Below are 23,788 nucleotides of genomic sequence, written 5' to 3'. Positions count from 1 at the left end.
AGAGGAGGGGCGTCGGGGCACATTGCTGGTGCCCGCCCCTCCCCTCCAGCGCAAGTGCCTGGGTGCAGAGAGGCCCGTGGGGCCTCCCTTGATGCCGAGTCCCCCGAGAGGGACTCCGCCCACCGCCACATTGTGTTAAAGAGCCCACGAGGGGCTCTGAGGGCTTTACGGTGTTCTTGAGCCCGGAGAGGCTCCATCCAGGCGGAATTTCTTTATTAGAGCTGCGAAGGCTCCATGAGGGCATTTTGCGATTAAGAGCCCAGCGAGGCTCTGACCTGGGGCATTTCTTTGATTTATGAGCCCTGAGAGGCTCAGGCGACCTTGCTGTGTGTAGAGTCACGAGGGAGGCTCAAGGCGCTATTTATTTCTACGAGCCACAGAGGCTCAGGGGTCATTCTGTTTGCCACGAGGCTCCAACGTGTGGCCCCATTGTTTGCACTAGTTGCCCAGCACTTTGTGGGCAACTGCTACGTTTAGGCCCCTGACATTGAGACACAGGGCATCCTAGCCCCAACAAGGCCAGTGGCCTAGGGACTGCCACAGGTAGTGGCTTATGTGAGTTTTGCGCAATTGTGTGGTTTTATTTCACCTCTGAATGTTTTTGGACATCATGTGTTTTTGCGCTATTGAGTTGTGTTCTGGCACCTCTGAATGTTTTTATGCATCATGTGTCTCCCTTGTTCTTACACCTCTGAATGTTCTATGCATCATGTGTTCTCTTTCCTTGCACCTCTGAATGTGTTTTTATGCATCATGTGTTCTTCCTATGTTGCACCTCTGAATGTTTTTATGCATCATGTGTAATGTGTTCTTGCTTACACCCCTAAATGTATTTTATTCTTAGGTGGTTGTTCTTTCCAGTACAGGTGGCCCTAGTGAGGTCCTGGTCCCCTGCGTGATATTCTCCTAAGGTGGTTAGGGTTGCGTAGGTGGTACTTACCTGTTACCAGTAGTTACTGGTGGTGTGCTATACTTGCTAATTTGTGTTACATTGATTTTATATCCTATATTCTATGTTCTAGAAGTGCTATTTCTAAAGTGTTGATTCTGACAGTGGCCCATGTGGCCCTGTCCTGTACATAATCCCTTGTGAATATTGCCTGTGCCAGTTGGCACAATGTACATGTGTGATTTCTATCTGATGTGTTTTGACAATACAGACGTTTTTTTATATAACCTTGTGTGGAGTTCCTTTTGTGGTGTGCCTAGGATGTTGTTGCTGTTGTGTGCTTGCGCAAATGCTTTACACTTTGCCTCCGAGTTTAGCCTTACTGTTCGTGCCAAGCTACCAAGGGGGTGAGCAGGGGTTATCTTGGCGTGTGACTCCCTTGCCCTGACTAGAATGGTGGTTTCTGCCTGGTTTTGGCCTCAGCCTTAGCCCACCAGAAATAGCCAGTTCTAACAGTAGGTATGTGTAAATATCCAGTAGAATGAAGGTAATAACACCACTGATATTGTTATCAACAGGAAAACCATGGCTAAGGATGAGCGGGTTGATTTGGTGTCTTTCACAGGCAGCACTCAGGTGGGAAAGCAGGTGGCTCTCCTAGTTCAAGAAAGATTCGGTAAGATAATTCTTAAAGTATTTTTTTGCATTGTGTAACATTTAAATGTATAATATATGGATAAAAGATTTAAGCTAAAGCATGCATGCTTAGAGTTCTTTGTAGTATAGGCCTATTGAAATTGAGTAGAAATGCTTCATACATTGATAATTATCACAATAATATATTTTTCAACCAGACATTCAGTGGTCAATTTTATGCCCACCAGGAGGTTCGCAATTCTCAAAATGTATTTGGGAAACTTTCTCCTCAGCAAAATCTTTTGTAATCTTGCATATGAATCAATAGAATTTGGAGTCGTTCCACACATTGGGTCAAAGGTTCCTGAGTATGTCTCATCGATTTTTGTGAGCTCTCCTCTGAAGGATGAATATTGTACCTTGTATATTTTCACACAGTTTATAAGTCTACAAAGAGCTTGGTGTGTGTCCAAAGACCATGTGAATACCATTTGCACAAGATGAAAATGCCAGCTCTACCAATTACCATTTGCTGTTAAATCACTGGTGCAGCTTGTATCCAGTAACCCTTTACACTGGGCCAACAAGCAGTGTGTACAGTTCTTGGAACTGTACAACAGTCAATTGAAATTACATTTTAATCCTAACACTTAGGATGTGGTCAATTAAGAACCAAGGATCAAGTGGGAGAACATAGGCCCACATCTCTTAACAATGAAGCACGAGGAAACCTAATCCACCACAACACCCATTTAGGGGCTCTGAAGAGGATTGTACCTCTTACTTCCCTCACTCTTGCTTTGCGGTGGAATTCAGCTTATCATTGAAGTTTATCTATGAGTCAAATGGGAGATGACAAAGAGGCTGCTCAACAAGGGAAGGCTTGTCTTTGTTCATATTTATCTTTAAAAGGTAGTGAATTAAGCCTATTTGCTCTGTGTTGGGACACGTCAACCAATACATTCCGTCTGCAATAGTCATCTGTCAAACATTGATACTAAAGCCGCGTTCAACAGAAACACTGGCATAAGCTGTAGTAATCAAGGCTTGCTTTGTGACTGCAACATTGGTAAGTGAAGTGGTAGCATGTTATAACAGTTTGTTATATTGCTGCTTCAGTTTAAGGTACATTTTTGTTGTGTGTGTAAATATAATATATTTAACCTACTGGTGGTCGCCAGTAGGTAGTTATAGTTAGGACCATGTTTAAATTGGAAAAGCATTTTTTGAATTCCCTAAAACTTTGGCGCTGTTTGACAAATCTTCACAAAATCCCCCCCCCCAAAAGAAGTGCAAAGTTAGGGCTTGTTGTGCATAGAAAGTTTTAGGCTTATCTGTCAAGGGAGGAACGGGAAAAAAGGGGGGAAGGGGGTTAAAAAAAAAGAAAAAAAGTGTTAACCATGTTGATGCCATAGGCAGTTCAGGCTGGACTGTTCCCATGAGGCACAGGGTCAAGGCTGATTTGCATATGGCCATGTCTGAACTGGGGTGGTGTGGAGTGCAAAAAAACGATGGATTTAGGCCCAGATCTCTGTACTGGGGTGAATGTATGACAGTGTTCTGCATTCTGTCCATCAACTGTTGTTTTGCATTTGTCACCCCGAGTGGGATGGGTATGCTCAGACGTGAGTCCCATGCTCTCCACACCACTGGAGTCAAGCTATCCTGGCTAAAGACGGCTGATAGCCAGAAACCGGTCCTAGGATGCTTGATTCCAGTCCAGGAAAGACATGGCTTGGCAGTTCGGGCTGGGCTGTTCCAATGAGGCACAGGGTCAAGGCTGATTTGCATATGGCCATGTCTGAACTGGGGTGGTGTGGAGTGCAAAAAAACGATGGATTTAGGCCCAGATCTCTGTACTGGGGTGAATGTATGCAGGGCATAAAAAGTGGGGGGGACACTCACGTCACAAAGTGACGTCACGAAAGGTGGCTTGCTCCAACAGGCTCATTGCCGCCCCTCGCTCAACCTTTAGATGCGATTGCATCAGAGAAGCCAGCGCGTGAGCAGCGTTCTGAATAAGCTCCGATCTCGCCCCAGAGAGGCCAAAGAGTGAATGTGTGGCTCCATTTGCTCCAGTTATTGACCTCCCGGTAAAATAAGTGGGGGGACGCCGTCCACCCGCGTGGTACCCCGACTCGAGCCCTGAATGTATGACAGTGTTCTGCATTCTGTCCATCAACTGTTGTTTTGCATTTGTCACCCCGAGTGGGATGGGTGTGCTCAGATGTGAGTCCCATGCTCTCCACACCACTGGAGTCAAGCTATCCTGGCTGAAGACGGCTGATAGCCAGAAACCGGTCCTAGGATGCTTGATTCCAGTCCAGGAAAGACATGGCTTGGCAGTTTGAGCTGGACTGTTCCCATGAGGCACAGGGTCAAGGCTGATTTGCATATGGCCATGTCTGAACTGGGGTGGTGTGGAGTGCAAGAAAACAATGGATTTAGACCCAGATCTCTGTACTGGGGTAAATGTATGACAGTGTTCTGCATTCTGTCCATCAACTGTTGTTTTGCAATTGGCATTTTAGACACGGCTACAGGCTGAACCATTGAATGGAATTGCACCAAATTTGACAGAAAGCTAGCTGTTGGTCCAGAACGAGTGCGTTTTGTTATTTGGTGTAAATCTGGCCATTACTTTTAGAGTTATGAAAAGAAATCCATATTTGTATATCTAGGGACGCAAAGTCTCCGTGAACCCGCCAGATCCTGTGCTGATATCTGATAGGCTGCCAATACTTCAACCAAGAAGTGTTTGCAGCCATCTTGGGACTCCAGAAAAAAGCATTAAAGAGAAAGTGGCAGGGTAGGAAAACCCTGATCCTCTAGCTCTGGCTCTGAGGTCCCGCTCGGAAACCCACCAGGGCAAAACACTTTTATTTTCTTTTTTAAATGTGCTGCGAAATTGTGACACAGCCGCAAATTTCAGGCAAAAAAATGCGCGCTCTCCTGTGCTTGTTTACATTATAGCCCCCAGATGGACCAAGTACCCTGGGGCTTGTGGCCAGTAAACAGAGTAAAATAAAAATAAAAGGGGGGGAGGGTGCATGGGGCTCCCCTCCTAGGCCTCTTTTCAGCCCCAGGATCCATCACCTCCCTAGGGCTTTATTTAATGGGGAGACTGAGCTGGTGGTTAGCAGGGGAGTCCTTTCATACTTGTCCTCGTATATAGTGGACTCCATCCAAAGCACCATAGCCTTGCTGAGCATCAGCCGGCTTCTGAGGAGCCAGGTGAGAGTGAAGGCTTCGCAATCATCATACCAATAAAGCCTAAATTAGTTAGTTACTTGTTCTCAGGAGGGTTTCCCGGCTGAGCAGTTGGCGGGTTCATAATATCTTCCAGGTGGGCACCTAAACTGAAAGCCTTCAAGGCCATCGTTCCTCGAGTGTAATGTGCACCAAAGATTTTAAAAACCCTGTTTATTATTTTTAAATGTTTTTTTTCAGTTAGTCCGCTAGATGAATTGTCATGCGCACATCAATGCGCATGACTTGAGCAGTTCCTCAAACACGCTCAAGCAGTTAAGGCTACACTTGAAACCTCTGTGAATATTGTGTGCAGGTTGAAACCGTGGCTATTGGAAGAAGTCTGGTAAACAAGAAGTGTACTTAGCAGACCTTTTCAGCATCCCGTCTAAACAAGTTCTGACATTGTGGCCTAGATGAGCCTTCTTAATTATGTGCTGTGTCCCTCAAGCCCCCAATTAGCTGGAGTGTGTTGGGCTTTCTGTTTCAAGCTGTAAGTTCCCTTCTCTAAAGCTGGCGCAACACCAAAGAAGGTACAGGTTTTTCAACTACATCTTCTTTATGGCCGATATGGGAAAGGTGGTGGTGGTGGTGGCAGTGTGTAGCTTTGATATAAACAAGCATTAGGATCACAGTTAGGTCTTTCTTTGTGCTGGGGGATAGGGGGAGTGTTTAGTAATGATTGAGCAACTTTGTGTGATACCTCCCCATCCCAGCTGTTCTATGGCCGCTAGGGTCATTCTCGACATTGCTAAGTTAGCATGAGCTCTGCTGCCATGATGTTGTGTTTGCGCATGTTAGTACATTTATTTTGCAAGACTCTGTTTGTGCCTTTCACATGAGAACTGTCTGCTTTCTGCATTCTCTGCTGTTCCTGGAGTTCAGTCTCAACACGATGTGCAAGGTGAATAAACATGCCCCTTGTTGTTCTGTTCTGGTCAATCCCTAGCACCTAGACAAAACATGCTAATCTGAAAGAAACAGGTTAGTGTTAGATTCCTTACCTTAGAATATCCCCAGGCGTCAGACTGGATCCAGAAAGTTTGCGTAGCAGTACCTCTGCGCGTCGGTAGGCGTCGTCTGCGGCGCCGCGTCCGTCGTCTGCGTCATTGGCGCCGGGATGACGGCCCCAGAGTACTTAGACGCCGCCCTCGCCCTCTGACGTCAGTTTTTTTTTTTTTTTTTTTTTCTATGCCAGCAAGCGCAGATCTGGAAAAAGCAGTACTTCTTAGTCACTTTTTGACTAACTTTTTTGATCCTTTTTGGGTGCTTTTTCGAGTCTGTAGACTCTCGGTGCCGGTAGGGATGCCCGGGTTCAAGCCCTGTGCTGACTGTCACCGCCTGATGTTGGTGACCAACCCCCACCGTCGGTGCCTGTATTGCCGGTGCCTGTATTGCCTTGGGGCCGATCACGATGACAAGTCGTGCCCCGACTGCCGGGCCTTGACGTCGAAGGCTAGGCGGGAGCGGTCCCGTAAGCGCCTCGAGCTCCGGCAGTCGGCCCTGCGCCGTTCACGGTCCAGGTCGAGGAGGAGGTCGAAGGACCAGTCGCGGGGCCACAGTCATTACAGCTCGGCGAGTCGACGCCATTCGTTGGGCTCCAAGTCCTCCGGTAAGAGGCACAAGAAGTCGAAGAGACGACATCGCTCTTCCGACTCCCCCCGACGCTCGCACGATGCGGCCGGGGGTTCGGGTGACACCGCCCACGCAACTCCGCCAGAGCCGCAGGTGCTGCTGCCAGCTCCATACCCGCCGGTCCCTGGGCTGAACGCGACGCCAGAGGAGATCGATGCCTTCCTCATGGCCATGAGGTCGCTCTCTCCTCCGACTGGGAGCCCAAGCGGTCCGGGTGCTTCGGCCCCGGCGCCGTTGGGTGCTTCGGCGCCGTCTGGTGCTTCGGCGCCATTGACGACTTCGGTCCCGATGCCGCAGGGCCCCACCGGATCCGGGTCGCCGCTGGTCGACCTTACAACCCCTCCGCAGGTGCGGACCCCCATGGAGTCGTCCCGACGCCGTCCACGGACGACATCACCGGTCCCTCCCTCGTTCCGGATCCGGCGCCGAGAGAAGAGCAATTCTTCTATTATCCGGTCCCATCCTTTGCACCTGCCTATCAGGAGATGGAAGGCGAGGAGGATTGGGAGGGGTCTGAGGACCCTCTGGGCAGTGGATCTAGGGGAAGCCAGTGGTTTGGACACTTCGCCCGAAACTGGCTTTGTCTCCCCTCCTACCGTGGCTACGGAGGAGGGGGCTGCTTACAGCGTGGTGCTGATGAAGGCAGCCGTGAGGACTAACCTCCTCACCGAGGTCTTTAAACCGCAGGCAAGCTCTTCGTAGCCTCTACTGCCGTTTAATGAGGCCCTTACTGACGTTCTGTTGGGCACTTGGTCCAGGCCCGCGACAGGTCCCCCTGTAGATCGGAATGTGGCCAGGCACCACCGCCCAGCCCCGGGCACCCCTAGCTTCCTGTTTACCCACCCCGAGAGCCTGGTTATCCAGGCCTCTAACTCCCAGACCGCATTCCCGACTGCTCCACCTGATCGGGAATCCAAAAGGTATGAGCAGTGCTGTAAGAAGCTGTTCTCCTCACTTAGTTTGGGGTTGCGGTCGGTCAACACCGCTTGCCTTTTGGGCCGTGTCTCTGTGGGACACGGTCGCAGACCGGCTGCCAGATTGCCCGGAGAGTGCCCGGGTCAAACTCGCTCAAGCCCTTGCGGAAGGGCGGGATGCAGCACGGTACTCTATCCGATGTGGGCGGATACCACGGACTCACTGGGCAGGGCGATTTCCACGACAGTGGCGGTTCGCCGCCACGCCTGGCTGAGGTCCACCAACTTTTCAGCTGATGTCCAGAATTCCCTCATGGACATGCCGTTTGATGGCCGTCGCCTCTTTGGCGACAAGGCAGACTGTGCGCTTGAGCGTTTCAAGGACTCCAGGGCTACGGCCAAGTCCTTGGGCCAGTCGGGCCAGCGCCAGCAAACTTCTGCCTTTCGCGGCCAAGGAAGGGGCGCCCCCTCACGTCCTGCCAGCCACGGGCCGCAGACTAACTTCCAGCGTGGCGGGGACAGGGGCGAGGCCAGTCCACATCCACCCCCGCAGCATCCGCCTCAAAGACTTCCTAGTCGGAGCTTTCAGGCCCATTTGATGCCAGTGGGGGGCAGTGTTCGCCATCACCTCCTCCACTGGCGCACCATCACATCGGACAGGTGGGTGCTGCAAATCGTCCGAAGGGGCTACTCTCTCCCCTTCGAGGTAACCCCTCCAGCCATGCCACCGCAGTACCACCGCGTGTCGGGGGGGATCAATTGCAACTTCTGCAAGAGGAGGTTACGGCCCTCTTGGCCAAGGGGGCCATTGAGCTCGTTCCTGGGCCAGAAGTAGGGTGTGGTTGTTACTCCCACTACTTTCTGGTTCCCAAGAAGGGCAAAGGGGGCCTACGCCCTATCTTGGACCTGCGGAACGTCAACGGCTTCCTCCCGAAGGAGAAGTTCAAGATGCTGACTTTGGCTCAGGTCTTAGCTGCCCTAGACCCAGAAGACTGGATGGTAGCGTTGGACATGCAGGACGCATATTTTCACATCCCCGTCCTGCCGGCCCAGTGGCGTTACCTGCGGTTCACGGTAGGCCGCGAGCACTTTCAGTTTGCTGTGCTCCCCTTCGGCCTTACCAGCGCCCCTCGGGTATTCATGAAAGTGATGGCGGTGGTCGCAGCTCATCTGCGCAGAATAGGGGTGTCAGTCTTCCCCTATCTCGACGACTGGTTGTTGAAGGCGGGCTCGCCCTAGACAGTCTTTAGCCACCTCCAGACTACGGCCGACCTCATGCACCTGCTGGGGTTCTCCATCAATGTGCCGAAGTCACACCTGTGTCCCTCTCAGAAGCTCCTCTTCATCGGAGCGGTTCTGGATTCGGCGCAGTTTCGGGTCTATCCTCCCGAACAGCGGGTTCGGATTATTCAGGCTCTGATTCCGATCTTTCCGCCTGTATCCCGAGTCTCGTTCAGGTTGACGCTGCGGCTTCTGGGGCTGATGGCCTCCTGCATCCTTCTGGTGCATCACGCCAGATGGCGGATGCAGGCTCTGCAGTGGGACCTGAAGTTTCAGTGGGCCCAACATCACCTGTCCGACCACGTCCTGATCTCGGAGGGCACTGCGAGACAGTTCCAGTGGTGGCTCACGGACCGCGATTGGGTCAGCGGCAGATCCCTCTCCCTACAGCAACCGGAGCACGTGGTAGTGACGGATGCGTCCCTCCTGGGCTGGGGGGGGGCCACATGGGAGAGGCGGAGAGCAGAGGCCTCTGGTCTCCGGTGGAGTCCCGGCTCCATATCCACCTTCTGGAGCTGCGGGTGATCCGACTTGCACTGAATGCATTCCTTCCCTCTGTCCGGGGAAGTGTAGTGCAGGTGTTCACAGACAACACCACCGCCATGTGGTACTACAACAAACAGGGCGGGGTGGGGTCATGGACCCTTTGCCAGGAGGTTCTGCGCCTCTGGCAGTGGCTGGAACACCAGGGCGTCACTCTGGTGGTTCAACAACTGGCAGGTTCCCTGAACGCCAGGGCGGACGAACGCAGCCGCCGGTGCATGATGGATCACGAATGGCATCTGAACTCTGACGTGGCGCAAGGTCTCTTTCAGCAGTGGGGAGAGCCTTGGTTAGATCTATTCGCCACCGAAGAGAATGCGCAATGTCATCAGTTATGCGCGTTGGAATTTCCAAGGCGGCACTCGCTCGGAGACGCTTTTCGTCGCGAGTGGAGCTGCGGTCTGTTGTTCGCCTTTCCGCCTATACCACTTCTGCCCAGGGTGCTGAAGAAGATCAGGCGCGACCTGGCCCAAGTCATCCTTGTGGCTCCGGAATGGGCACGAAGATACTGGTATCTCGAGCTACTCGGCATGTCAGTCGATCCCCCGATTCGTCTGCCTCTTCAGGAGGACATTCTTTCGCAGTAGCAGGGGACGGTCCTCCACCCGAACCTGTCCAGTCTCCACCTACATGCGTGGAGATTGAGCGGCGACAGTTGAGGCCAATTGACTTGCCTCCTGAAGTCTGTGATGTGATTCTGGCAGCCAGGCGTCCCTCCACAAAATCGGTATACGCCTGCAGGTGGACAAATTTGTGGCATGGTGCACAGCAAAGGCTGTGGATCCCCTTTCTGCCCCCCTTTCAGAGGTTCTCCTCTTTCTTCTTTCTCTTGCCCAGCAGGGCTCTGTTCTGGGCACTATCAAAGGCTACCTTTCTGCCATCTCAGCCTTCTTAAGGCTTCCTGATCAGCCTTCTCTTTTCAAGTCCCCTGTTGTAAATAGATTCTTGAAGGGCATCACTCACATGTTTCCTCCTGTTTCTTTCGTGATGCCTCAGTGGGACTTGAACCTTGTTCTGACTTATTTGATGTGCGCTCCTTTCGAGCCACTTCACAATTGCCCTCTTCGTCTTCTAACTCTTAAGACTGCATTCCTGTTTGCCATCACCTCTGCCAGGAGAGTGAGTGAGCTCCAGGCTCTATCTTCTCAACCTCCTTTCCTCTCTGTCCCTCCGGACAAAGTTGTCTTGAGGACGCGTCCCTCTTTCCTGCCCAAAGTAGTCACAGCCTTCCACGTCGGGCAATCCATCACCTTGCCCACCTTCTTTCTGCCTCCGCATGCCTCGAAAGAGGAAGAGAGGCTCCACCGTCTGGACCCAAAATGTGCGCTCTCATTCTATCTGGACCGCACACGCCAGTTCCGGGTGGATGACCAGCACTTTGTTGGTTACGTGGGCGCTAAGAAGGTACGGGCGGTGCACAAACGGACCATTTCTCAATGGGTCGTTTTGTGCATCAAGGCTTGTTATTCACTGGCTAAAAAGGAGCCTCCTGTAGGCCTGTGTGCCCATTCCACTCGGGCCATGGCGGCTACTACTACCCTGGGTCGGGGAGTCCCCTTGCAGGACATCTGTCAGGCAGCTACGTGGGCCTTGCTGCACACGTTCGCAAGACACTACTGCCTGGACAGCCAAGTCCGTAGAGATGGCTTTTTCGGCCGTTCCGTTCTTCAGGACTTTCTGGTGTGATCATTGGTTCGCAGACCCACCACCTGGGTTGATGTTGCTGGGGTATCTATTCTAAGGTAAGGAATCTAACACTAACCTGTTTCTTTCAGATGCACAAGTTACTTACCTTCGGTAACGATATATCTGTGCGAAACAGTAGTTAGTGTTAAATTCCTTACCGCCCCACCCATCCTCCCCGTTCTGCGAACCGATTTCTAGGGTTAAGGTACATCCCTTTGAGGGCCCTAGTTTTATGGCACCAGTGTTGGTTTTTATCATGGCTCTGCGTTCCTGGCACGGAAAAGCTGTGAATAAGAACTGACGTCAGCGCGCGAGGGCGGCGTCTAAGTTCTCCGGTGAAGTCATCCCGCCGGCAACGACGCCGACTACTGACGCGGTGACGCAGACGACGCCTACCGACGCGCAGGGGTACTGCTACGCAAAACTTTCCGGATCCAGTCTGACGCCTGGGGATATTCTAAGGTAAGGAATATAACACTAACTACTGTTTCTTACAGATATATCGTTACCAAAGGTAAGTAACTTGTGCAACACAGCTGCACTGCTGGAAAGCTCGTACTTTGATATTATGGGGATGTATGTTGTTCACACACTTTGAGGGAGACCTTTCCTTGGAAAAGAGCTATGAAGTTCCTCTGATGTAAACCTACCATCTAGGCTCTAAGGTATGGGGTCTGCTGACAAAGCCCAGAGATCTTCCTTTATATAATAAACCTCAACTTACCAAGGGGAGGGTGGTTAGGCCTTATAGTCCTTTTTCCACTGTTGGTATATGATGACATCCCCCTTCATGTTCTATGGTATTGTAACAATGCTAACTGTGTTAGGTTTATACATTTTGCTGCTGGTAGTGGCTCATATACTGCATTATAGAGCACAATCGTTAAAATAAACATTTTGAACTATACAGTGAGTCTGACAATCCTTATTGTGGACAAGTACGAGTGAGTGAGTGAGCGAAAGGGTATGTCTTGCGACCGCGATTCATGAGAGAGTCTGCAGTGTGGGCTTTGTCAGCAGACCCCATACCTTGGAGCCTCGATGGTAGGTTTACATCATAGGAACAGCATAGCTCTTCTCCAAGGAAAGGTCTCTCCAAGTGTGTGTGAACAACATGCATACCCGTAATATCAAAGCAATGTTGAGAATGACCCTAACGGCCATATAACACAGCTGTCCTACAAAGAAAATCCAATAATGAAATTTATCTTGGGCAGCAACAATATGGAACCTGGGAGTAAGGCCCCTTTGCTGAACATAATTAAGATTTACCTTCAGAGATGAGTGTTCCATACAAATGACATTTATAGTATGATTTGGGGACTTTAATGGCATACACTCTAATGTATACCATAGTTGATACTTTTGTTTGAATTGCAACCCATTGCTGAAATATATACCTACAGTGGATATTTTTTTTTATTGTTGATGACACAATATGTAAGTAAAAATGGGGTTCCCAAAAAGAGTGAGTGAAGTAGGGTATTTTGTTAAGACACGTTTGCTTGAACACGTTTATTAGTAGAGGAGAGGTTTTTTTCCAATGTAAAATTGGTATATGTTTATATGTGACCTAATGGTGCCAGAATGTTAGTTGTGATAGGATGGTATGTTTAATAATGTGGCAAAAACGGACAGTATTTGTATAGCATCTTTTAGAAAACCTGTGTGTGCACACATCTTTACATTGTGAATTTAAAAAGTAACACCAACAATGTTGTTAAGATCGCAAACTAAAAGGAGCACGCTAGGGCGATTAGCGGATAACCTTGTCTTTATAAGTGGTTATTTAATCTAAACCGCATAAACTTTCTAAAGTAAGCCACCTTACACCCACAATTAAAATATCACCATGCCGACAAAGCGAACATATCTGAGACCTACACTGACATTTACTGGTCAACAAAATAATTACTTTACCAAAACCTAATGAAGACGCAAACAGGACTTTGTAAACATCCATGTAATTATTTGTCCTTGATAGACCATCCACACAATGATTAACCATGGAAATGTATGAAAGCTAATGGCTGACTGGAGCTGACTAAAAGCCCACTTTCTTTCTCTTGAATCTTAATGTACTTTTTTGAAGGATGGATAAATTGAGGTCATCGAAACAGCCAATGACTTGTATAGCTAGATCTAAAAAGTGAATCACTGTTGGTGAGAATTGTAGCTGCTGTTGTGCAGATGTCATTTAATTGCGACTGTCTAGCTTTTGTATATGTTTATGCAGGAGCTAAAATGTATTTTTTTTTCAATTGTAGTTTGTGCCCCTCACATGTCCTTCTATGCCAACTTTTGTTTTGTTTCTCCTTGCTTTCTCAGGAAGAAAGTTACTGGAGCTGGGAGGAAACAATGCCATTATTGGTAAGCTGAATTATTTTTCTTTTCCTGACAGCTCGCAACCAGTCACTGTAGTAGTTATTGAAAATTCTTTAATTAAAAATGCTTCTGTTAGAAACAGAAGGTGTGGGGAGGAAGGCTAAAACCATTGAAGCTTCAGGTTGTGGTGTCTATTCTGTCTCAGTTGGTACTCTTGACTGAACCTGTTACAAGGGGTCTCAAAAATTGCTTGGAGAATCTAATTTCCCTAAGAAGCTTTTCAGAAATGTTGAGCAACACATAAAGTGTCGAAGTGTAACCTATTGATAAAAAAAAAATTGTCATTGCAGTCTTTATATTAAAATTGAAAAGCAGTCATTTAAAATATAGTCAGCACAAATACTGAAGCTGTTGCCTATCCATTTGTAGGGGGAGCTACATAAACCCTCCTTTCCTGTGTACCATAGTCAAAAGAATACATGGTACTCTTTTGCCCTACCCAAATCCATCACTTTTTAATTTAAGTCCCACTACTTCTAGTGATTCTAACTATGCAATAGTTTTCTTTGGGGGGGGGGAGAGAGAGTGTTGTGGGCAGGTGCGGGGTGGGGGCTGCAAGGGGAGCCAGTGAAGTTCCATCATGGTAGGGGTGATGTGATCTTCGGCTCCAACCCAAATCCAGTTGCAGATCCGGAGCTAATATCTGTGATGTCCCATTATGAGATAACAAAGGCGCGGTCCCTGACTTTAAAGTAGTCTTGGGCGGTAACACTACTTCGATGCAAGTACTACTGAAATTGGCGACTTTATTTGGATCAGATTTGGACGTCTTCCATGGCCTTCATAAACATTTGTATGATGACAATTGTGTTGAGGACACTGGTAATTTATTCTCCCCATCATTACACTGATGCTTACATTTATTTGTATTTACATGTCAGTGGCCTGGATATGTTTCCTGTGACAGAGTTGGACTCTCCCCTAATTTTAGCCCAACATACATTGTGTGAATAGATTTATGGCTACCTAGGATATAATGTGAATTATAATGTGCTGCAGAAAAAGCCTGGATGGCCATTTCATTAGCATTGAAAATATGGAATAGCACAGCTTCAATGTGAATTAAAAATGACCGAAGTACAATTACTTTAGAGACTTGAAATAAAATGTATTACACTGTTGGTTCATCTTTGCATTTTACCCTTACTGGGCTGTCGCAGCCGTAATCTGATAAATAACGATCCACCAGTCATTTATGAAGTTGCCATAGTAAAGCCACAAGCCAATCAGTAGCCTCGTTAGTGCGTCCAGATTGGGTGATACTATGTGAAGAATTCAGTTTGTAGCAGTAGGTTAGGACTGTGGGATAAACCTGCACCATGAAGAGCCAGGGCATCAATCTTTATCACCTAAATTTACACTGCTGATGATTGGATAGGTGCATTACACATTCTAATGTGTGGACAATCATGTACCATCTTTTTTCGTGTCTCATTGGGTCCATTTGTATAGGTTCCTTAAGAGTGCTGTTTGCTGGGACCCGGCTAGGTCTCAAAACCCAAGGAATCCTTCTTTAGGTCATAGCACACTTTGGGAGGGTTAATTTCCAACCTAGCAGTTTCCTTTGCCAACCGTAATCAGAGCAGCAGCTTTGGACTTTTGCTGTTCTCTTCCTGTCAAAGGGAATTGTCTGGTCGAAATTGTCATTATCTGCAGGGTATAGGGCATTATTGTGGATGCCAAACAGATCTCCAGGTATTTTATCATCCCCCTGGACTATCTGAATGTGCTTTAACCTACCAGCCTGCGAATTTCTGCAGGTGACTGTTTAATATTTAGCTGGGACCTCAATATAGACATGTAACTTAGGCCTGACACATCACCACCATTGCCATGAGTTCCGTCACTGGACCCATGACAGTTATCAAGATGTCCTCAGCAACATAGTGAGTCTCAATTTATTTCTGGCCAACTTTATACATTTGTCTGCGTATTTGACCTGATGTGTTGTGGCAATGGTTCTAAAGTCGAGGCAAACATTAAGGAAAAGAGCGAACTCTGCTGTCTAGGTTGCCTTCCCTTGCAACATTTAGTTGGAAAAAGTGCTGTTCACCTGAATCATTATCTTTAGCTTCTGCTAGCCCACCAAGGCCCAATTCTGAAAACACATTATCCTTAGTGAATCTCCCATGAACTGCCAGTCAGGCCAGATGAATTAGGGACTCCACACTTTGTACACTGCTTGTCAATAGGGAAGGGAGCAGCTTGGCATCAGAGGCACCCTCTATGGGCGGCTTATGCATCTTCATAATCAGTGAGAGTGTTGTCTCAATTGTAAAAGACCCTGAGAAGAATTGAAAGTAACTGGTAAAAATGTCCTATAGATGTTCGCTATGAAGAAATAGATGTTCGCTATGAAGTCATCCGAGCTCAATGTTTTGATTGACTTCAGGTTTGTAATTGTATTCTGGATATATTCTGTGGCAACCTGTTTTTCCAGGAGTTCTGGTCAGGCCTTGTCCCTTGTAAGAGTGCATCGCTTCCCAGAAAGTAATCTCTCTCCACCCTGGATGTATGCTCCCTTGTGTAGAGTTCTTCAGAGTACTCCTTAAACCCATCCGCTTTCTCCCTTTCCTCCCTGCACAGCGTTTCCTTCTCTCTGTGCACGTTGATGTATGCTGGTTTCAGTCGTAGTCTGCCTGGCCTGTTTCCCATTGAAAGAAATGCTTATTTAACCTTGCAAGCAGGTAATTTGCCCTGTCAGCCTATGCCTAGTTTTCCTGCCTTCTCAGATCCACAACCTTCTTCCATGGATGCTGAGATGTATTTTTATGAACTTTCATTTTCCATTCATATCTGCTCTCTGCCTACTTAGCTTGGCTTTCCTCTGATTAAAAAAAAATGTTTTATGTAGGCGATCTGCTTTTGCAGTCCGCTGATTCCTGATTATAACTTCTAATGCACCCCAGAACATTGGCATGTTAACTTCTCTATTGTTGATTATCAATGTGTAGTCTTATAAGTTTTGACCGAGGTTTTTGACAACGATTGGGTTTTTAGGAGGGTGTAAATCAGGCGCCATGTAGCTTTCCGTTCTTCTCCAGCATCAGGACACTCCATTGTGCATGTGACTGTACCTCGAACCACTTCTGTTGTCCTCTGCAGTAACCTCTTATCCACCAAGATGTAGTACATTTGGACTTCACTTCTTTGAGCTGCCAAGTAATGTGACTAGTTAATAAACAAAGACAGTGGCAGCTGGTGACATATTAAAGTGTAGAGGCCATATCTGTCAACTACCTCAGCAATGCCTTCTCAAGAAATGCCGCCAAAGAGTGGGCTGATGATTCATGTCCAGTGCGCAAGCTGTTCTTAAACTGAACCATGCTCATTCATGTTTACATCATTTGACCAGGCGTCCTTTGACGCCAGTCACATGCAGACTGGTCTGCCTCCTCTTTTATTGGTGACTTATCTGACTGTTATTCCTTTCTGAACTCGTCACAGGGAGGGGGAGTGGGCAGTAGGCTTGAGGATCCCACTCTGATGAGCTGGGAAGGTGAACCCTCGCTGATTGTCATACAGCCTCAAGCAGCACAGGGCTGATGCCTAAAGCACCCAGGCTGCTATCCAGCCCAGCAGGAAACAGAGGCCAGGGCTGTAAGCCCAGCTGAACCAGCGAAGGCTGGAACCTATACAGTAGTTCATGCCTCTTTCAAAAGGACCTGATTGCCGGACCCCTTGCCAAGTGAGGAATGGTGTGATAAGGGTTCCTTTATTTGTATTATCATAATGTCCGTAAAATAAAGGAGGCAGGGCAGTGCTCCCACTCCACCATTAAGAACCATAACTGAAAAAAGGCAACACCAATCTGCTCACCTGGACTGGAAAATACATAATAAACATGACAGTGGTCCTATGGGACTCATTAACAGTATTACCATTTGTAATCAATCCCACGCAATGGAGTCGGTCCAGAACACATTGACAGCCCTACAGTGATTGATGTAATAATTAGACTCAAATATTTTTTTTCCGTAATTGCAATTGTGTATTCCTTGTTTGATATTTTTCAGGTACTATTAAAAATTCATTAGTGCAGTCAATACAGTGCTCCGGAAAGTGAATATATACAAGGTTGTGTAAAAACTTTGTAAAAAAACCAAACCCTAATTTGATGCCTTAATTCAAAATAGTGTATGGCCTGTTAACAATTTCACAGGTTACTCCAATATGAAATAATCATAGTTCAGTCAAGAGTGAGTTGTCGATTTTTCAACCTGATAATAGATTGACTATTCTCATTAGGACAAAGCCACCTGTCTAAGGCACCTATAAAAACGGTCCCTTAGCCTCTTGATCTTGAGTAATTATTAATAAATGAAAGCGCCTTCTGACTCACAACTGCTAGCTCGAACAAATCCTCCCCCCACCCTTATGGAACACTTCCAGATCAACCCCAGAACGACTCTAAGTGGAACACTCGCCTACAGACGTCCTGGACCTTGCGCCACGTTCGCCACTACCATTGCTGACCTCATTGCGTCCCACGCCCTCCCCGGACTGCTCGGAGACCTGAATTTCCACCTAGACAACCTCTGCGACCCTAACTGCACCACCCTCCTGGACAACCTCCCCAACATCGGACTCAAGCAGCTCGTAATCGCCCCCACCCTCAAGGCAGGACACACCCTCGACCCAATTGTCACAGGATGAAAAAACATTCGCTTCAGCCACACCATGCAACCCCTCTGGATGGACCACAGCTGCTTCCACTTCTCCTTCTCGAATCCACCGCACACAAACCTACAACACGCCTCCCACGCAAAAAATGGAGCCAGATCACCATAGAGCACCTCAACTCCGCCCTCAGCCGCACGCCTCCACCCTCAAGAAGCCCTCCGCAGACCCGACAGACCTCAAGAAATATAGACTTATCTACCTCCTCCCCTTCGCTGCCAAAGTCACCGCGAAGATAGTCAACATCCAGCTCACAAACTTCATAGAATCCAACTCGATCCTAAACACTTCTCAATCCGGATTCCGCAGCAAACACAGCACTGAGACCACCCTCCTAGCCGCCACTGATGACATCTGCACTCTCCTCGATCAAGGCCACACGGCAACACTCCTCCTACTGGACCTCTCTCTAGCCTTCGACACAGTCTCCCACCGCACACTAGCCGCCAGACTCCACGTCGCCAGCATACAGGGAACTGCCCTAGACTGGATCGGCTCCTTTCTCACCTGTCGAACTCAAAGAATCAGACTCCTGCCCTTCCTCTCCGAACCCACAGAGATCAGATGTACAGTACCCCAAGGATCATCACTCGGCCCCACACACTTCAACATCTACATGGCCCCACTCCCAACCATCGCCAGAAAGCATAGGCTCAGTATAGTATCCTATGCCGACGACACCCAGCTCATCTCCCTCACCAAGGAACCCAACCTCACCAGCCAGCTTCGAGGAAGGAATGTAGGACGTCTCATCCTGGATGAGCAGCAGCTGCCTGAAGCTCAACTCGGAGAAGACCGAAGTCCTCGTCTTCGTGGGACGACACCTGGTGGCCCTCTGCAACACTCCTACACCCACGTACCACGCCTGCAACCTCAGCATCATACTCTACTTTTCCCCTCACCATGTACCGACAGATCAACGCCGTATCTGCCACGTGCTTCAACACCCTCTGCATACTCCAAAACATTCAAGTGGATCCCCCCCACCGAATCCAGGAAGATCGTCAATCACCTGCTCTTTATTTTTTATTTATTTTATATTCTTATAAAGCGCCAGACTAGACTCCCGAAGGGGTATCTCCGCGCTATTCCTGTACCACGAGTGTGTGCTAATTCCGAGAGTGTGTCTAATATAGGGTGCAGAAGCTGGAAAGCAATTATTTGTCAGGATACAAATACGTTTTTAAAGTCTTCCGGAAACTCAGATGACTGGGAATTGATCTGAGTTCTGGAGGCAAAGAGTTCCAGAGTGCTGGTCCGGCATAAGCTAATGCACGGCCACCTTGTCTGGCCTTTTTTACTCTTGGTATCTGCAAGAGCTGCTGATGACTGGAGCGCAGAAGTCGCCCAGGGATGTAGGACTGAAAGATCTTGGTCATGTATTTCGGGCCCTCCCCTATCATGCTCTTGGGAATAGTGCATAAAGTCTTGAATTGGACTCGCTTCCTCACCGGAAGCCAATGGAGTCTCATCAGCAGGGGACTGGAAGGAGTCCTTGCTGGAACATTCAGGACAATCCTTGCTGCTGTATTTTGGATTACTTGCAATTTACTGAGCTGCTCCTCGTTAGCTCCGAGGAGCAGCCCATTGCAGTAATCCACCCTGCTGATGACCAAAGCCTGCACGAGCGTTTTTCTGTGATGGTCTGGTATGTAGGGGAAGACTCGTCTCAACATCCCAATAGCCCGGAGGCAGGTACCAGCAACCTGATTAACATGTCCCTTAAAGGTAAGTTGCTGGTCAAAGAGCACTCCCAGGTTCCTAACAGAACTCTTGGGGGTGGGGACAGGACCTAGCTCCACGGGCCACCAGTCAGATGACCAATATGTTGCCGCTTGTCCAAAACACATGACCTCCGTTTTCCCCACATTACACTGCAGACAGTTAGTTGACATCCAGTCTGCAATGGCTCTCATGCCATCTGCAAAAGATCTTTTTATTGCAGATGTGAGAGTTTTAAAAGGGAAAAGGAGTTGGGTGTCGTCAGCATACGACACCGGGGTGAACCCGAAAGATCTAGCTAAGTTGGCTAGGGGTGCCACATACACATTGAAAAGTGTAGGACTAAGGCATGAGCCTTGTGGCACTCCCTTATTGAGCTCCCTTAGCGTGGATTTGTGGGAGCCCAGCCTAACTTCTTGGACACGACCAGTCAAAAAGCTCTTCATCCATGTCAGAGCCTCTCCCTCCACACCCACCTCACCTAGGCGGTCAAGAAGCACCGTGTGAGACACCGTATCGAAAGCGGCGGAAAGGTCCAACAGCACCAGAATCATGGAGCTGCCCTCATCCAGTGCCATTCTGATGTTATTGGTCACTGTCTGAAGGGCTGATTCTGTGCTGTGGTTTGGCCTGAAACCAGATTGTGAATAGTCTAGGCCATCCGTCGCTTCCAGATGTTGAGAAAGATAGGTGTTCACGTGCCTCTCTGTAACCTTGCCCAGGTGAGGCAAGAGGGAGATAGGTCGTAAATTGGAGAGGTCTGTCCAAGGAGAAGATGCCTTTTTTCTAATCGGGTTCACCACCGCCCTTTTCCAATCTGCAGGAACCTGGCCTTTTGTTAGGGAGATGTTAATCACATCCAACATGTGCGGTCCCAAAAAAGAAATCATGGGGCCGACCATTTTAGTTGGAATAAGGTCATTAGGCGACCCAGATTTAATGTGGCTGCAGAAGGAATGGAGCTCTGTGTTGGTGATCGGAGGAAAAGATGAAAGGGTGGGTTTGTTGCTAGATACCAATATTTGAGGATAGGGGTGGCCTGTGTTAGTAATTTTTATAGCGTCATTGGCTACTACTATTTTTTCATAGATGTTATTTATTTTATCCTCAATATCTCGAGACTTCATCACATAAGTCTTGTGAGAAGTCCTCAGAGCTGTCACAAGCAGTCGGCTTAATAAAATTCTGCAGAATGTTAAAAAGCTCCTTAGAGCAATTGCCAGCCTGTGCTATCTGCTGCGTTAGATGTTGCTTCCTGGCTTGCTTGATGTTTTTGTAATATTTGGATTGAGTGTCTAGGAAAGCTACTTTACTGCTCTCGGTCTTCCCTTTTCTCCAAGCTTTCTCAGCTCGTCTGCAGTTTTGCTTGGCTACCCTCAATTCGTGGGTATACCAGCTATCTTGTTTAAGCACAGGATACTGTTTGTGTTTTTTTAATGGGGCTACAATGTCAATAGCTTGCTTGATAGAGACATTGAGCTTAGTTAAGGCCATATCAGCGGTGTCGGTTGCTGAAACCAGCAGAATGGACTGCGGGAACGCCCTCTATGCCGGAATTAATAAATCTCTACTCCACAAATGCCAGACTCGTCCTCAGCATCCCACGACAGGACCACCTCGCCCAACACCAACCAGACCTCCACTGGCTCTTTCGAAAAGAGTGACCTTCAAGTTGCTCACTTACACCTACAAATCCCTCCACAACACTGTACCCCAATACCTAAACAAAAGAATCTCCTTCCACAGAGACCAGTGTGAGGATGATCCCACACAGATGAGCAGTATTTCCCTGACACGCAAGATGGGATCACTCCTTCGTGCAGTCACCATGGTGGAACTGCTCACTGGTACAAAACAACAACAGGGTTACTCTAAAATCTATGACATGTCATAGAACGGTGCATGTCAAAACACTGTTCTTCTTTAACTTCTCACTGATGTAAACACTTCTCACTGATGTAGGCATAAGACCAAGTCGGTGGCTAGTGTAGTAAAGTGTAAACTTGGGGTGTGTAATCTAAATCACTACATGATTTAGATTACACATTCCTTTCACAGCAACACAATTTTATTGCTGCCCTTCTTCCCCAGGTCCACTCACTCCTGGCATCAAAAGCCTCCTTTGGTAATATAAATTTAGAGCATTTTCAAAGTGCAGCACATAAGTGTAATCAATGCATTAGAACGTCTTTTGATAATCGAGACCAAGAAATCCAGAACAGGGAGCAGGCCAGCTAGAAAATGAGAAACTCAAATGAATTCAACTTACAAAAGAATTGTATGAGGGATGGTAAATTTGAAATGTAAATTACATTGTTGGTACTTTAGTAGTGGAGCTTGGCAAGCAATCTGAAAACGTTTTGTAACGGGGTTGGGTTAGGCTATTATAATCTTGCTTATGAGCAGGGGCAAATAAAGAGCAACGGCCAGTTTACTTCCCCATTAGTCTATTCGTCATTGAAAATGTTATCTGGATTTACTTTATCTTGTTGTGTGTTGGTGGCTTAGTGGACTAATGCATCCCTGAGGTTTGACCTCATGGTCATCGGTTTCAATCCCAATGGGTCCAATCAGCCTTTCATCCTTCTGAGGTTGATGAAATGAGTACCATTGAGTAGGATAACAATAAAACATCTATTATTCAGCCCCAAGATGCCATTCTGGATAGACTAAGGCTTTAAACACACGTTATGTTACTCAGTGATTTGAATGCAATCTTTATTTCTTTGAGTGCTGGAGAGCACCCTGAAAATGATTGCTAGTTATGTTTTCTAACCAAGTGCTATCTGTGGCCTTCCTCTAGCTTTAAAAAAACATGTATTTGTCGAAAGTTATTTAAAGTCCATTATTGTGTTGACTTTTTGGTGTAATTGTTATTTATTTTTTATTTAAGTATTTGATGATGCAGACCTCAGCCTAGTCACACCATCTGTTCTTTTTGCTGCTGTGGGCACAGCAGGTCAGAGATGTACAACTGCACGACGACTTGTAAGTATTTCCAGGGTGTTCTTTTCTGTTTGGGGTAGTGTCACTATATAGCTTTTTGTTTCTTGTACATATGAATTTGATTGCAACTAGGTGTAACCGCACCATTCAGCCACCTGTTCATTTGCTCAACCTGAATATAGTCCTTTCTCTTTTGGTTAAGTCTAGGGACTTTTTTTGTGCTTGCCTAGATTGCTTACTTGTGGGGAGATTGAGCCAAACGTTTGGGGCTTAAACTCAAGAAAATTTGTATCCTTTTCTGGTGTATCTGGAGGCGATGTGGGGAGTTTTAGTAGAAGATCAGGTTGCTTGTTTTTGAAGAAAAGAAAATTGTGGCAGGGAAATGGGTGGGAGAAAACCGGATGCAAACTTCCACTGCTCTAGCGGTTTGCATTTCCACAGATGGACTAAAATTGTTAACTTTGGCCCGGAACCCCCATTTTCAAGGTGGACCTGCTGAGGGATGTAGAAACCATGAGGAACACTGTAGTGTGGTCAAGAAATAGAGCCCAATGTTTAAATAAAGGGTAATCTAAACTTAATCAAAATGTAATATAGCTCACTAAAAGCCTAAGGGTAGAAATATTGGATATGGGATACAAATTCGCTTTTTTAATGTAAATTGAATGACAATATAACGCATCAAAACGTAAAACCTGCACTTTGTTACTGAATTGTTAAAAAGGGTATAAATAATAAATCCAATCATTAAACTTGTCTTAAATGTTGTCCATGAGGGCCTCAGCCATCCGGATTTTCTCACAAATCAAATGGGTTGGAGGGAAGTCAGCCAGTAGGTCTACACCTGATCTCTTGAGGAAGGGTACCTTTGTGGAAAGACATGATATGAGATTCCCTCTCCTTCGGGGAGGTTTCCCAGCCCAAGGCCACAGACTGGCTAAGTGGCTCACAAAGCCATCAAGAAAGGATACTGTTAAAGAATGCTCATTGCTGCACATTAGATTGTAGGGTGGTAAAAAATAGAAGTTTCTGCCATAGTATATCTTGTGTCCCTCGATTGCAGAGCACAGTGGTGGCACTCTGTCAGACATACCCAGGTTTGTCTAGGGTGGCCAGAGACGGGCAGGGCCCAGTAATCTTGGTTTCGGACTACAGGTTTCTTTAGCTCTTTGAAATGATCCAAAATTGGATTCCATCGCTCACCAAGCTTTATCACTCCCCT

General features: G+C 47.5%; 1 protein-coding gene across 1 annotated transcript in view; it reads left to right on the top strand.

Moving 5' to 3' along the window:
- Positions 1–23,788, top strand: part of ALDH7A1 (aldehyde dehydrogenase 7 family member A1) — a 274,735-nt gene that overhangs the window by 116,908 nt on the left and 134,039 nt on the right. Inside the window, exons 9-11 of the mRNA XM_078675592.1 lie at positions 1,468–1,565; positions 13,162–13,203; positions 22,514–22,608. Coding sequence (XP_078531718.1) covers positions 1,468–1,565; positions 13,162–13,203; positions 22,514–22,608 — 235 coding nt within the window. The remainder of the gene's footprint in view (positions 1–1,467; positions 1,566–13,161; positions 13,204–22,513; positions 22,609–23,788) is intronic.

The sequence above is a fragment of the Lissotriton helveticus genome, chromosome 2_1 (assembly GCF_964261635.1).
Source record: "Lissotriton helveticus chromosome 2_1, aLisHel1.1, whole genome shotgun sequence".
In the NCBI taxonomy this organism is placed as follows: Eukaryota; Metazoa; Chordata; class Amphibia; order Caudata; family Salamandridae; genus Lissotriton; species Lissotriton helveticus.
This window is presented reverse-complemented; position numbering and strand designations above follow the sequence as displayed.